At 46.1% G+C, this 16,594-nt stretch overlaps 1 protein-coding gene across 1 annotated transcript in view; it reads left to right on the top strand.

Moving 5' to 3' along the window:
- Positions 1-16,286, top strand: part of LOC144503046 (coiled-coil domain-containing protein 180-like) — an 88,816-nt gene extending 72,530 nt beyond the window's left edge. Inside the window, exons 28-34 of the mRNA XM_078227548.1 lie at positions 1,038-1,182; positions 4,540-4,700; positions 5,477-5,614; positions 8,699-8,810; positions 9,314-9,413; positions 12,017-12,185; positions 16,110-16,286. Of these exons, the coding sequence (XP_078083674.1) occupies positions 1,038-1,182; positions 4,540-4,700; positions 5,477-5,614; positions 8,699-8,810; positions 9,314-9,413; positions 12,017-12,185; positions 16,110-16,286 (1,002 nt within the window). The remainder of the gene's footprint in view (positions 1-1,037; positions 1,183-4,539; positions 4,701-5,476; positions 5,615-8,698; positions 8,811-9,313; positions 9,414-12,016; positions 12,186-16,109) is intronic.
- Positions 16,287-16,594: the final 308 nt, after the last annotated feature.

The following is a 16,594-nucleotide window of genomic DNA, read 5'->3' as shown; positions in this document are numbered from 1 at the left end:
CTATGACTGTAACACTACATTCTGCAGCCTCTCCTTTCCTTCTCTATGAACGGTATGCTTTGTCTGTATAGCGCGCAAGAAACAATACTTTTCACTGTACGTTAATACATGTGACAATAATAAATCAAATCAAACCAGGCGGATAGATTGTATGTGCTTTGTTGAAGGGACAACGTTGATCTTTGAAACGCCTTTTCAGTTCTCGTTTTGTTATTAAGGTGACTTTATTAGGGTTGCCAAGTGTAATTAAAGGTATTCCTGGAGGTTTCATCACAGGACTTGCTCCCACATTCCAGCCATTATTCAACCATTCATCCTTGTGACTCACTGTCTCCCTGCACCAAATTAGAAAACAAACATCTCATGACCCAGTTGGATGATGATTGACTGTCAGTCAACCAGCCTTTTTGTTAACCCCTTTTCAATATTTTTATATCTGGTAAAACCAAAGAAAATGACAAAAAAAGCATTTTTTAAAATCTCCCCATGATTTTTATTCATAGAATCCCTACAGGGCAGAGGAGGCCATTCGGCCCATTGAGTCTGCACCAACAACAATCTCACCCAGGCCCTATTTCCCATAACCCCACGTATTTACCCTGCTAATCCCCCAGACACTAAGGGGCAATTTAGCATGGCCGATGAATCTTACCTGCACATCTTTGGATTGTGGGAAGAAACCGGAGCACCCAGAGGAAACCCTCGCAGACACAGGGAGAACGTGCAGACTCCCTACAGACAGTGACCCGAGGCCGGAATCAAACCCAGGTCCCTGGCGCTGTGAGGCAGCAGTGCTAACCACCGTGCCACAGCAGCGTCCTGGAGATTGATATTCAATTCCTGGAGGCTCCAGGCCAATCCTGGAGGGTTGGCAAGCTTCTGGATAAAGGATTTATTTTTATGTATATGTCCTGTGACTGTTCCGCTCTCACCGTGATAGCTGTGCAACACTCAACAGTTTTGTATGTATCATTCCCCCTGTTTCTGTGGACTGAAAAAACACTCTAAAGAGTGTGCCATTTCTTAACCTGCCTTAGGAATATTACAGAAAGAAAGACCGACACCAAGTCTACAGACCTGAATACCTGAAGGACAATTTTGAACAATGTGCAGATGAGTTGACTCAGAAGATGCTGATGTATCAAGCTCAGTCTGGTGTATATTACAATAACTGTCTGCAAGGTAATGGAAATTTCAAATGAAAACTTCATCAACATCATTCAACAAAGTATGCAAGTAACTACTGAGTAAGAAGTTTAACAACACCAGGTTAAAGTCCAACAGGTTTATTTGGTAGCAAAAGCCACACAAGCTTTCGAGGCTCTGAGCCCCTTCTTCAGGTGAGTGGGAATTCCCACTCACCTGAAGAAGGGGCTCAGAGCCTCGAAAGCTTGTGTGGCTTTTGCTACCAAATAAACCTGTTGGACTTTAACCTGGTGTTGTTAAACTTCTTACTGTGTTTACCCCAGTCCAACGCCGGCATCTCCACACAGTAACTACTGAGCCAGAGGTGCTGTACACTGTGGGCATTATTCTTGAAGCACATTTTGATTTCTATACACCTGTGTGTGCTTTTAGTTTTCATAGCTTGTGTCGGTTCATTTTCGGGGAGGAAAGCAGCAAGCTAAACAAAACCCTTTGTATACTTCACACAAATGCTGGAAAATCTCAGCAGGTCTGACAGCTTCTGTATAGAGAGAACACTGGGGAGAGTTACAGAACAAAGAGATCTAAGGATACATGTTCATAGCTCCTTGAAAGTGGAGTCACAGGTGGACAGAGTGGTGAAGAAGTCATTCAGCATGCTTGGTTTCATTGGTCAGAACATTGAATATAGGAGTTGGGACGTCTTGTTGAAGTTGTACAAGACATTGGTAAGGCCACACTTGGAATACTGTGTACAGTTCTGGTCACCCTATTAAAGAAAGAATATTATTAAACTAGAAAAAGTGCAGGAAAGATTTACTAGGATGCTATCGGGACTTGATGGTTTGAGTTATAAGGAGAGGCTGGATAGACTGGGACTTTTTTCTCTGGAACGTAGAAGGCTGAGGGGTGATCTTATAGTGATCTATAAAATAATGAGGGGTACAGATCAGCTAGATAGTCAATATCTTTTCCCAAAGGTAGGGGAGTCTAAAACTAGAGGGCTGATGCGTGTCTGATAAATAGACAAGGCTGATGTTGCCAGGAACAGAAGGCTTTTATTCGCTAAAAAGGAACGATGTGGAACAGACAATAAACAGAACAGGGAGTGTCTCATATACGAACAGTAGTGGCAACAATATATACAGCTCAACCGTGCCGAAGGCACGACAGTGGTTTACCACAAGGGCATAGGCTTACGGTGAGAGGAGAGAGATACGAAAGTGTTCAGAGGGGCAATTTTTTCGCATAGAGGGTGGTGAGTGTCTGGAACGAGCTGCCGGAGGTAGTAGTAGAGGCAGGTACAATTTTGTCTTTTAAAAAGCATTTAGACAGTTACATGGGTACGATGGGTATAGAGGGATATGGGCCAAATGCAGGCAATTGGAATTAGCTTAGGGGTTTAAAAAAAAAGGGCGGCATGGACAAGTTGGGCTGAAGGGCCTGTTTCCATGCTGCAAACCTTTATGACTCTATGAGAACAGCATGCTGACAAAGGATCATCCAGACTCAAAATGTTGGCTCTATTCTCTCTCCACAGATGCCATCAGACCTGCTGAGATTTTCCAGCATTTTCTGTCTTTGTTTCAGATTCCAGCACCCGCAGTATTTTGGCTTCATCCCTTGGTCTACTTTTTTTCTCCCCCTCCTTCATGTCCTGAGGGCATTTTTTCTCGTTGGGTTACAGTTCGATGGGCATTGACTCCACTGTGGGCACTTCTCAGTTTGGAACCTAAGGCAGTGCGTGTGAAGGAGCTGTTTCATACTGGAGGTTGATCAGAGAAGAATATTATTCTGCTCGCAATCAATGCTGACAGTTATGCGCCGAAAACCTCAGACCTCACCCCCATCTGGGATTCTCCGGTGCCGCTGCAGTGAATGGAGTTTTGGCTGAGCGCCAAATTCCCCGTTCTCGCTGCCAGTGGAGCGGGAATGGGCAAAATCGGAGAATCCTGAACATAAGAACATATGAACTAGTATCAGGAGTAGGCCATCTGGCCCCTCGTGCCTGCTCCGCCATTCAGTAAGATCATGGCCGATCTTTTCGTGGACTCAGCTCCACTTACCCGCCCGCTCACCATAACCCATAATTCCTTTACTGTTCAAAAATGTATCTATCCTTGCCTTAAAAACATTCAGTGAGGTAGCCTCAACTGCTTCACTGGGCACGGAATCCCACAGATTCACAACCCTTTGTGTGAAGAAGTTCCTCCTCAACTCGGTCCTAAATCTGCTCCCCCTTATTTTGAGGCCTTGCCCCCTAGATCTGGTTTCACCTGCTTCAATTCTAACTATTCCCTTCATAATCTTATATGTTTCTATAAGATCTCCCCTCATTCTTCTGAATTCCAATGAGTATAGCCCCAGTCTACTCAGTCTCTCCTCATAAGCCAACCCTCTCAACTCCGGAATCAACCTCATGAATCTCCTTTGCCCCCCCTCCAGTGCCAGTATATCCTTTCTCAAGTAAGGAGACCCAAACTTACTTGTTCCTTACCCCTGCCCGTTCTCCAGCAGGGGTAAGGAACAAGAATTGATTGTTACTTGCCCTACCCCAAGAATAGCAAGGCCCTCAGCCTCACCTTAGCTGAGGTCAGTAACTCAGCACAGGACCGTCAGTGGTACTGAAATGTCAGGAATAGCTTTATGATGAAATATTTCACAAATATTATGTAACGTTGCAAAAATGTCAAGAAAATGGCCTCTATTCAGCTTCACTCTTTTCCCACCCTCTCCTGGATCTCTATCACCCTCGCATTAATTTTACTTTCTGAATATCAAACTTAACATGCCCATTCAATGATTTTTCTTTAAAGGTTTGGAAATATGTTCCCTTCTCAGTTTGTTGCCCCCGCCATTCACCTTGAAGGAAAGAGCAAATTTCAAGACAGTTTTCCTGATTCCCAAAGCCAATTTTGCCAAAGTTTTAAATGCAACGAGGTTGAAACCTGGGAATCTGAAATTTTAAAAAATGCCTGTAAAAAACTCAAAAAATCTGAACCCTTCTAAACTTGAATCCACGGCCCTGGTTGTATAATTTGTGATAATCTGACAGTTTTTTTTGGATTCAATCCCATCCTTTCAAATTTTGATAACCACAAAAAGGTTTCCTCTTCCACTACAACAGGCCATAGGAACATAGCAAATAGGAGCAGGAGTAGGCCATTTAGCCCTTCAAACCTGCTCCAACATTCATTATGACCATGGCGGATCATCCAACTCAATAGCCTGATCCCACCTCCTTCCCCCCCCCCATATCCTTTGATCCTCTTCGCCCCAAGAGCTATATCTAACTCCTTCTTGCAAACCTCCACTGTTTTGGCCTCAGCTGCTTTCTGTAATAGTGAATTTCACCGCTCCTCTAGTCTCTATAAAGAATTATTATTCTTTCAGAGTTCAGAGAGCAGTTGAAGTCGTTCGAGACGTTCGCCTCCTTTATACCTCCTTTCCTAATCAACGATGTTCTCAAGAAGCAAATGGAGTTTATCACAAAGGCCTTGGCAGAAAAATGTTCCACAAATGGGGAGAAACTAAAGCAATTGGAGAAAACTAAGGTAAGAGAACAAAACAGAAAAGAATCTGAATTTATAAAGAATATATAGCAATGCTTGTTGCCTCTTTCTTCTTACTGATGCTTGAAGGTGTTTTTCTCCCATGCTCCTCAGTCTGGATGTTTCTGGAGGGCTGTTGTCACCCCAATCCTAGCCTCTAAATCCATTCACACCCCCCTATGATAGAGTGGAGTTGAACACTCCAGTTGCAGTTCCTGAGGGAGAGCTGCACTGTCGGAGGTGCTGTCTTTTGGATGAGACATTAAAGCAAGGCCGCCTTCTTGGGTGAACATAAAAAGAAATCTGGCACAATTTTGAAGAAGGCTGTTGTTTGCAAAATGCAAGAACGGTTGATCATTAACCCTCAACGCTCCAAGGTGCCCAACGTAGAATGCTCCCAAGAGGTTGAATAAGTGTGGTGATGATGAGGTGCGATTTGGATCTTTTGTCATGGCCTTTGGACTTTGGTAAATTGTTCTTTCATGGAATCTATAATTAAAACCATCGCTGAAACTTTTTGGCCTTGCCACAGTGGGTTTTACCACAGTGGATGTGATGGTCCATTCAAATCCCCGATGACTTTGGCGGGACCAGAAGATTCTGTCAGTGGGAGGAGACAGAAAGTCCCACTCCTTTAGTGTTTCATTTCACTTATCTTGCTGAGCTCACAAAACAGTCATGTTGAATAAACTAGAATGTATTATAATTGGGACTAAGAACATTGACCTGTGTGCATTATATAGTACTTATTTTCCTCTTGTTCTACTTCTTTTCATTAGACTGACAACAAACACAAGTTGCGCTCAACTTTGGGTCATCCTGATAACTTAAAGATGCTGGAAAGTCTTTGCAGAGAGGAGGAGGAAAGGCAGGATACTGAGACTGCAGAGATTTATAGCAATGCAGAGGACCAGAAGGCAAGAAAACAATGAAAACTTTCCTAACATCCAGTAACTCATTTTCACCAATTTTAGCCAATATCCACTAATAAGCTACGCACATGCACATTGGTACTCAGCTGCCGGATTCAATGCGGGCATAAATTTAAGGCTAATTTTATGATGAAAAATTTGGGACCTTTACATTGGAATCCTAGAATTCCTACGGTACAGAAGGAGGCCATTCAGCCCATCGGGCCTGCGCCGATGATTCCATCCAGGCCCTACCTCTGTAACCCTATATATTGACCCTGCTAATCCCCCTAACACGAATGGACAATTTAGCGTGGCCAATCCACCTAACCCACACATCTTTTGAGTGTGGGAGGAAACCGGAGCACCTGCAGGAATCCCACACAGACACGGGGAGAACGTGCAAACTCCACACAGACAGTGACCCAAGCCGGGAATCGAACCCGCGTCCCGTGAGGCAGCAGCGCTAGCCACTGTGCCACCGTGCTGCCTTAATTTCAATTTGGCTGTTTGGACCCACTTGTGTGCGTTGAGGTTGCTGGTCCTTTCAAGGTGCTGCCTACTTTCTGTTGCAAGGCGGTGGCAAGGTCCATCTTGGTTGCCATCTGACTTTGACGATCATACTCATTGTCGGCAACTCCCATCCACCTCCTAGTAAGACTCGACGCCAATAATTAGGCAATAGGCTCATTGCTGGCTCAATTGGGGCATCACCTGATTACAGCATGGGGTCAAGACGCAGGAATTATCTGAACATTGGGTTCCTGAATACAGATCGAACATAAAGCCCTGAGTGTCAGCTGTAGGGGCAGTTGCGATGTTATAATTGGCCTTAGTTCAAGGCAAGGTAGGAGGGATAAAGATGAGCCAAACTTCTCACTCCTGATCACCGTCTGTGCTGGAGATTATGCAAATGTGGACATCAATTGTAGATAAATTTGATTTGCTCTTCACTGATGTAGTTGCCACAAGGTGACCGTGGGTGAGCTCACAGAGAGCCACGGACACTCAAGAAACCTTTTCTCTCTAAGAACCAGAGGGCTAAGGTGAAAGCCTGGTTATAAAGAGATGTTTTCCAATACATTCAACAGAATGAAAGGGAGGTAGCAAGATGTTGGGATTATGGGAAGTGAGTTCCTAGTAGCAGGTGCACAATGGTTGAAAAAGCAGTGATAATTAATAGATAATATGAAGATCCTAGAGAAATGAGTGGGGGATAAACACACCAAGCCATTGGACATGTATCCAAAACAGCTAGTTAATCAGTGAGGAGATTGCTCCCCACTCCAGAAATCATCAGTGGCTATTTTGACCTGATTGAAACTGGGCCTCATAGAATCATAGAATCCTACAGTTCGTAAGGAGGCCATTCGACCCATCGAGTCTGCACCGACCACAATCCCACCCAGGCCCTATCCCCATAACTCCATGCATTTGCCCTAACTAGTCCCTCTGACACTAAGGGGCAGTTTAGCATGGCCTATCCACCTAACGCGCACACCTTTGGAGTGGGGGAGGAAACCGGAGTACCCGGAGGAAACCCACGCAGTCACCCAAGCCGGTAATCGAACCCGGGTCCCTGGCGCTGAGAGGCAGCAGTGATAACCACGGTGCTGCCCCATAACGCATTAACAGTAACTGGCAAGCTATGGGCTCCAATCAAACATCACAGTGAAGCTTAAATGCAGACCCTGACCAAAGCCCACTGCCTCAGACAAAACCAGTGTACAGGTAGATAAAAGCAAAATACTGCAGATGCTGGAATCTGAAGCAAGAACAGAAAATGCTGGAAAATCTCAGAGCTCTGATGAAAGGGTCATCCAGACACGAGACATTGGCTCTATTCTCTCCCCGCAGATGCTGTCAGATCAGCTGAGATTTTCCAGTGTACAGGTAGGCCCGAGGGGAGAAGGAAGCCGAGCAGAAGGAGGACGTGTGGACAAAAGGGAAGGAGTACAGAGAAAGAGGGAAGCAAAAAAAGGAGAATAACAAAGGGGAGGGAGGATGGAGGAGAGTGAAGCAGAGGCGGGGAACCCCTCCGCAGTATTTCTTTGGAGTCAGGAATCGCACTGTGATAGAAGGGTGAGTAGGTGATGGAGAGCACATAGAAACATAGAAACCCTACAGTGCAGAAGGAGGCCATTCGGCCCATCGAGTCTGCACCGACCACAATCCCACCCAGGCCCTACCCCCACATATTTACCCGCTAATCCCTCTAACCTACACATCCCAGGACTCTAAGGGGCAATTTTTAACCTGGCCAATCAACCTAACCCGCACATCTTTGGACTGTGGGAGGAAACCGGAGCACCCGGAGGAAACCCACGCAGACACGAGGAGAATGTGCAAACTCCACACAGACAGTGACCCGAGCCGGGAATCGAACCCGGGACCCTGGAGCTGTGAAGCAGCAGTGCTAACCACTGTGCTACCGTGCCGCCCTATTATCATATTATCCAGCACACTTTGGGATCCACTGTGTGTGTCAGAGCCCAGGTACAGGGCGGAAGAATATCAGATACAGATCTGCACTTAGGCTGGAAAGCGGTGCTGAGGCCACAATCAGATCAGCCAATGATGTTATTGAATGGCAGGACTCATGGATCTATTTGATTTATATGTTTGTATCTTTACTCCAGTGAAGCTGAAGCTAATTGCCACAGCCCACTATCCCTCACTCCCACATAAATTTGAGGCTTTGGCTACATATGTACATTACCAAAGGAATGAATATCTCTGTACGGTCTCGATAGAAACACAAGGTCATTCCATGCCAACCCCATAAACAGTTCGGGTGTGAACTCCTCTTTGCTCTGGTGAATCAGCAGCCCGTTCGCATTAACCCAGGACAAGTTTATGCCCCATTATATCCACAGTTTCACAGATTATACAGTATTTTCAAAGTAGTAAAAGTCTACTCTACTTGGAGAACAACCTCCCTGATTGCCTCATGAGCGAGCTGCTCGAGCTCTGGATTCTATTCCCACTTTGTGGAGTATTTCACTATCCAGTGTCTTGTGTCTCTGTTAAATTCTGCCTTTTGGTCTCAACTGTAAATGCTCTTAACGTGATCGTTTGATATCTTCACAGAAATGTATGCTCGAACATGCTGAGGACTTTGTGGTCGCACTCTCTTCCCTCTCTGAACAGCTCCTCTTGGAATTTGACAACTTCCTCACTGCTGACAATGTCCAAACCCCCCGTAAGCTGATGATATATCTGTGCAGTCATTTTTATTTAACATAAGTAGTTTCAAGGGTCACAGAGAAAGGATATCCTTTTAGCTGGGATATATTGAGAATGCTCCACAAGCACTTCACCTGTTGACATTCAGCACTTGTCATTTATTTGAAACATAGAAACATAGAAAAACTACAGCACAAACAGGCCCTTCGGCCCACAAGTTGTGCCGAACACATCCCTACCTTCTAGACCTACCCATAACCCTCCATCCTATTAAGCTCCATGTACTCATCCAGGAGTCTCTTAAAAGACCCTATTGAGTTTGGTTTATTTATTTGGTTTAAATAAGTTTATTTATTTATAAGTCACAAGGTCTATAAAATAATGAGGGGCACAGATCATCTGGGTGGCATGGTAGCACAGTGGCTAGCACCAGAAATATGGCTAAACAAAATGGCACAAGAAATCACAAGGTCTGCCTTCCGGTCTGATTGTGGTCTCTGTCCCCTTTGTATTTTACAGCAGTAGAAGCAGCAAATGAAACAACTCGACAGAAGCGAGCTGGAGCCCAACTGCAAGAGATGGAGAGTAATTCCACAGTCGGGACTGCCTACGAAATCAGGTAATCGCTTCAGGGAGGGTGAAATATAGCCAAATTGCTGTATGGTGGCCAGGTGAGGACAGTCTAGAGTTTCCATGTACCGTCGTTGTTCCAAATGTCCAAAAATGTAGGCCGGAATACTCTGACCTCGCTGTGGCTGGGATTCTGCAGACCCACTGGTGTGAGTGGAGATTTGGCTGAGTGCCAAATTCTCTCTGGCAGCGATGGTGGGGAGAGTTTGGGGGGAGGGTGTGGGGAGGGCGAATGAGATCGGAGAATTCCAGCCATAGTCCCAAGTGTCAGTAACGTATTGAATGTAGGGTCTTAGACAGGCTGAGGAAGAGGACACCACAATGATCTTATCATGGACAGGTACTTCCAGCTGAGATTGCAGTGTAGTGATCAGGTCAATTCTGATCGCCACACTACCAGAAGGATGTGGAGGCTTTGGAGAGGGTACAGAAAAGATTTACCAGGATGTTGCCTGGTATGGAGGGCATTAACTAAGAGGGGAGGTTGGAGAAACTTGGTTTGTTCTCACTGGAATGACGGAGGTTGAGGGGCGACCCGATAGAAGTCTACAAGGTTATGAGGGGCATGGACAGAGTGGATAGTCAGAAGCTTTTTCCCAGGGTGGAAGAGTCAATTATTAGGGGGCACAGGTTTAAGGTGTGAGGGGCAAGGATTAAAGGAGATGCATGAGGCAAGTTTTTTACACCGAGTGTGGTGGGTGCCTGGAACTCGCTGCCGGGGGAGGTAGTGGAGGCAGATACGATAGTGAGTTTTAAGGGGCATCTTAACAAATGCATGAATAGGATTGGAATAGAGGGATATGGTCCCCGGAAGGGTAGGGGGTTTTAGTTCAGTTGGGCAGCATGTTTGGTACAGGCTTTGGAGGGCCGAAGGGCCTGTTCCTGTGCTGTAATTTTCTTTGTTCTTTATTCTTTGTTACTTAATCCAGGAAACCGTAACTGTATCTGTTCTCATGTCTCATTCTTTGCAGTGTTTTAATATTAAAAGGCACTACATAAAGTTCAGTTGTTGCTGTAGATTGACTAACGGGGCTGCCTGCCCCGTTCCTGCAGCTGCTCGAACCACCTTCCCCGGCTTCAATTCCTTTTAGAAATTTTTTTGCTTCTTTCGGAAATCAACGCTTCTGTACCCGACACATCCTAGAACACAACCTCACCAGCCTCGCCATGAGCCTGGGCACAAGCCTGCACTCCAAGCCCTCGACAATGCACATAGCCTCCAGCACCTTGTCATGGTGTACACTGGTCGAACTCAAACCCACCCTCTTGAACTCTGGCGCTGCACACCAGGAGGGCCTGGCCTCACTCTGAGGAGGCTGGGGCTGGCGGGCACAGCGATAGCCGTGACTTTCAGTGGAACACGCTGCTGTTTGACAGAGCTCCACTGGGCGGAATTTTCCCATAATCTGTCGGAGTGTCAGGCTCTGACTGAAAACCAGCGTCTATCTCTCCAGGTGTACTGCCCAGATCTTCAGCTACTCTGACAGGATAAAATCTGAGGGCGCAGTCCGTGCCATCTGTCTGGCGGGGCAGAGCCTGATAGAGCAGGCAAGTCCTCCCCCCTTCACTAGTGAGTCTTCCCCCCCCCGCCCTCATTCACTGGCAAGTTCCCCCCCCCCCCCTTTCACTTGCATATCGGCCCCCATCCCGTCACAGGCCCTTTCCTCTGCACAACATCTCACATAACAGGAACCCCACTCATGGGACTCCCCAGAGGGCCTTCCCTGGCACCGTACCCGGCAGTACCAACCTGTGCTGGGGGCAATGCCAATTTGTGCCCCCGGTACTGCCCAGGCATGCCCCTCACCCCCTGGCGCCCCTGGGATGATTCCCTTGATCGAATCCCATTCTTATGAAGCTGCTCTAAACCTCGCCAACGTGGTGTAAGGCTGGCGAGCTTGAATATTCAGTGAGGGGGGAATCATGTGGCAGTGAAATGTGTTAATAATATTAAAATGTGTTCAAAAGAAAGGGCGGGGACTTCATTACATCACTGGCAAGGAGCAAAGAACAAAGAAAATTACAGCACAGGAGCAGGCCCTTCAGCCCACCAAGCCTGCACCGACCATGCTGCCCGTCTGAATTAAAACCCCCTACTCTTCCAGGGACCATATCCCTCTATTCCCATCCTATTCATTTATTTGCCCAGATGCCCCTTAAAAGGGATGGGTAAAATCGGGAAACAAGATCTCGCCGGCGAGATAAGGACACCAAAACTGCACACAATACTCCAGGTGTGGCTTCACTAGCACCCTACCCCGTACAATTGCAGGGTAGAGAGGCGACAACATGTTGAAGGACTTTGGAGAGGAAAGGGAGGTTGGAGAGGAGGTGAGGAGGTGTGTGAGGACAAGGTGGTAACTTTACCCTGCAGGCCATCATGGAAGGTTGATGAGGAATTCTGGGTCATTGCATGGACTATATTTTCCCACTAATGGTGATGTAGAAGCGAGTATCGCCAAGACCCTCACTCGCGTCCAATATCCACTCTGTGTTGGGTGAACTTTCTTCCTGAGCTGTGCCAGAGTGAGATTGATTGTGCTGCTGGTGAACAGTGTCATCTCATTTTATTTTCATTATTCCCCTTTGAAGAGTTTGGCCAGGAATTCCAGCCAATGAATTTTCACAAATATGTATGGAGAACATCGCCAAGGTAACTGCACCCACGTCAACCTTGCCTCGAGAGACTGCGACAGTGACAACTGCTAAGGCAGTGCTAGCTGATCTAGCTACAGTGGAAGCGAGAGACTCTGCTTACGCGGTTAGTTTGAACCATTTGCTTAATTTCTAATGATCCGCCCTTATATTTCTCTATAATTTGTGTCTTTAAAAAGGGGCAAGTGATTTTAACCCCACTGACAGGGGAGCTGGCAGCTTCTCCCCGCTTGCTGCCTGGGATGAATCAGTTGAGACCAGCGCAGGCAGCAGTTGCACCATTGCAGTTGGTGTCAGCCGTAGCTCACTGAGTGACGTGGTCGCCTCAGACATCTGGTTGCAGGTCCACACCAGATGCACGTGCTGTAGGTTGACACTCCGGCGCGGCACCGAGGGAGTGCTGCGCTGTTAGAGGCGCCGCTTTGCGGTGTGACATTAACCAAGACCCCACCTGCCATCTCAGGGACCTGTGAAGATCCCAGGGCACCTTTCTGAAGGAGGACAATCTTTATCCCTCAACCAATGTCACTTACAAGATTACCTGTTTGTTAGCAGATAGCTGTTTGTGAGATCTTCATAGAATCCCTACAGTGCAGAAGGAGGCCATTCGGCCCATCAAGTCTGCGCCAACTCTCTGAAAGAGTATCTTTCCCAGGCCTATCCCCACAACCCCACCTATTTACATTCTAATCCCCCCTAACCTACACATCTTTGGACGCTAAGGGGCAATTTAGTTTGGCCAATCCACCTAACCTGCACATCTTGGGACACTAAGGGGCAATTTAGCATAGCCAATCCCCCTAACCTGCACACTTTGGAGTGTGGGAGGAAATTGGAGCACCTGGAGGAATCCCATGCAAACACGGGGAGAACATGCAAACTCCACACAGACAGTGACCCAAGGCTGGAATTGAACCCGGGTCCCTGGCGCTGTGAGGCAGCAGTGCTAACCACTGTGCCACTGTGATGCCCCTACTTGCTGTGCACAAATTGCTTGGCACGTTTCACATCTTAAAACAGTGACTGTACTCCAACAGCGGTTCATTATTTGCAAAGTGCTTTGGGGTGAGCTGGGATCCAACATAAATACAAGTTCGTTCTTTCTTTCAATTGGATAGAAGGATAGAGAAATGAGGAGAAAAAGTCAGCTCAGATTTCTTCCCCTGATCTGGTGACTCCTATTGAATCATGTGGGTTGAGAAAAGACTAGGCTCAGCCGCAGATCTCTCCACTCTCAAATGTGCTGCTAACACTCTGTCAGTACAGACATGAAGAATGGACATTTGTACGAGCAATCAGGAGGGTTACAAGTACTCACGGCCACAATCAACACAGACTGGAGGTTTAATCTAGGACCTCCTTGGTCTGAAGGGTTCCTTGTTCTGGTTCCTTTTCAGAAGTTTCAAGCTGATCTGCTTGTTGCTTTCTTTGGCTCAAAATTCTGTGAGGACCACTGTGGATTCCTCCTTTATAGAACAGTACAGCACAGAACAGGCCCTTCGGCCCACGATGTTGTGCCAAGCTTTATCTGAAACCAAGATCAAGCTATCCCACTCCCTATCATCCTGGTGTGCTCCATGTGCCTATCCAATAACCGCTTAAATGTTCCTAAAGTGTCTGACTCCACTATCACTGCAGGCAGTCCATTCCACACCCCAACCACTCTCTGAGTAAAGAACCTACCTCGGACATCTTTCCTCTATCTCCCACCATGAACCCTATAGTTATGCCCCCTTGTAATAGCTCCATCCACCCGAGCAAATAGTCTTTGAACGTTCACTCTATTTATCCCCTTCATCATTTTATAAACCTCTATTAAGTCTCCCCTCAACCTCCTCTGGTCCAGAGAGAACAGCCCTAGCTCCCTCAACCTTTCCTCATAAGACCTATCCTCCAAACCAGGCAGCATCCTGGTAAATCTCTTTTGCACTCTTTCCAGCGCTTCCACATCCTTCTTATAGTGAGGTGACCAGAACTGCACACAATATTCCAAATGTGGTCTCACCAAGGCCCTGTACAGTTGCAGCATAACCCCACGGCTCTTAAACTCCAACCCCCTGTTAATAAAAGCTAACACACTATAGGCCTTCTTCACAGCTCTATCCACTTGAGTGGCAACCTTTAGAGATCTGTGGATATGGACCCCAAGATCTCTCTGTTCCTCCACAGTCTTCAGAACCCTACCTTTGACCCTGTAATCCACATTTAAATTTGTCCTACCAAAATGAATCACCTCACATTTATCAGGGTTAAACTCCATTTGCCATTTTCAGCCCAGCTTTGCATCCTATCTATGTCTCTTTGCAGTCTACAACAGCCCTCCACCTCATCCACTACTCCACCAATCTTGGTGTCATCAGCAAATTTACTGATCCACCCTTCAGCCCCCTCCTCTAAGTCATTAATAAAAATCACAAAGAGCAGAGGACCAAGCACTGATCCCTGTGGCACTCCGCTAGCAACCTGCCTCCAGTCCGAAAATTTTCCATCCACCACCACCCTCTGTCTTCGATTAGATAGCCAATCGGCCAACTTTCCCTCTATCCCACACCTCCTTACTTTCATCATAAGCCGACCATGGGGGACCTTATCAAACGCCTTACTAAAATCCATGTATATGACATCAACTGCTCTACCTTCATCAACACACTTAGTTACTCCTCAAAAAATTCTATCAAATTTGTGAGGCACGACTTGCCCTTCACAAATGCGTGCTGACTATCCCGGATTAATCCGCATCTTTTTAAATGGTCGTAAATCCCATCCCTAAGGACCTTTTCCATCAACTTACCAACCACCGAAGTAAGACTAACCGGCCTATAATTACCAGGGTCATTTCTATTCCCTTTCTTAAAAAGAGGAACAACATTCGCCACTCTCCAGTCCTCTGGCACTATCCCCGTGGACAGTGAGGACCCAAAGATCAAAGCCAAAGGCTCTGCAATCTCATCCCTTGCCTCCCAAAGAATCCTAGGATATATTTCATCAGGCCCAGGGGACTTATCGACCTTCAGTTTATTCAAAACTGCTAGTACATCCTCCCTCCGAACATCTACTTCCTCCAGCCTATTAGCCTGTAACCTCTTCTCTTCCTCAAAAACATGGCCCCTCTCCTTGGTGAACACTGAAGAAAAGTATTCATTCATCACCTCTCCTATCTCTACTGACTCCATACACATGTTCCCACTACTGTCCTTGACCGGCCCTAACCTCACCCTAGTCATTCTTTTATTCCTCACATAAGAGTAAAAAGCCTTGGGGCTTTCCTTGATCCGTCCCGCCAAGGACTTCTCATGCCCCCTCCTAGCTCTCCTAAGCCCCTTTTTCAGCTCATTCCTTGCTAACTTGTAACCCTCAATCAAGCCATCTGAACCTTGTTTCCTCATCCCTACATAAGCTTCCCTCTTCCTTTTTACAAGACATCTTCAAGATAGACAATTTTCAAGCTTGTGCTCTTTCACAAATCTCAAGCTGAGATGTGTCTTCTCAGCGGCTTTCCACGCGGTCAATGATGATATTAGTTCTTTACTCTCTTAAAAGCGCAGGTCTATTTAACTGTAATTTTCAACTGCAATTCCAGCAACCACCCATATAAATTGAAGCCAGAGAACCTTCTTAAGCTCTATCCACCTCTATGATGACATAACTTGTTCTGGGCTGTCCTCAAACTGACCTTTTAATTAATTATCCCTCATGTACAATTTCCTCATAATCCGCTGAAGTAAATGGATTGTACAACCTTTCAGGGTCCACTGAATGCTTTTAAAATAATTTAGGTCCAACTCCCAAACAAAAGTATCCCTCTGGGCTGCCATCGCCTCAAGGATTGCAGCTATCACATCTGCAGGTTTTATTTTAGTTCAGTAAGCGCCCCCGCTGTTTTATAACTCTGTCTCTTCTATCCTGACTCCATTGAATGAACATGGGTCACTTTTCGGATGTGCCATTCTGTAAGTGTTCTGACAATCTATAAAGCCCAACATTTTAATGGCCTTATTTGATGTAATTATTGGATTTCTGCTTTCCACAGACATACAAGGAGTATTTTCTGAAAGAGATGTCACGGATAGAGCGTGAGACAAACGGACAACTAATTAATGCCCAGCATTGGCGACAAGGCTGGAGAGATTCTGTAGCGAATATAAAGAAGCTGTATGCCCTAGTCCAATCTTCTTGTATTAGACCGAGTCTTGTGCTTAATACTTAACTATTAGTTGTATTTTTTTGGTTAAATTAATAAATATATCTATATATATATTTATTTTTCTCTTTGATGTATTAACGTTATCAATTATCCTTGGCATTACAATGTTGGTGCCACACAATTCATCCAGTTTGTAGATGCAGGAATTATTATTTACCTTATGAACTTTGGGCTCCGATTGTGGGGTTCTACTCCATGCACACAGTATACCACATTGACACACAAAGCCCACACAGTGGATCGCATTATATGATGCTAAGTAATGTTGGTAGCAGTTGGCAGCACTCAAAGAGCCCCTCCCTGTGTCTTGT

Source organism: Mustelus asterias, chromosome 13 (genome assembly GCF_964213995.1).
Source record: "Mustelus asterias chromosome 13, sMusAst1.hap1.1, whole genome shotgun sequence".
Classification (NCBI taxonomy): domain Eukaryota; kingdom Metazoa; phylum Chordata; class Chondrichthyes; order Carcharhiniformes; family Triakidae; genus Mustelus; species Mustelus asterias.
Note: the sequence above shows the minus strand (reverse complement) of the source record. Positions and strands in the feature narration are given on the sequence as shown.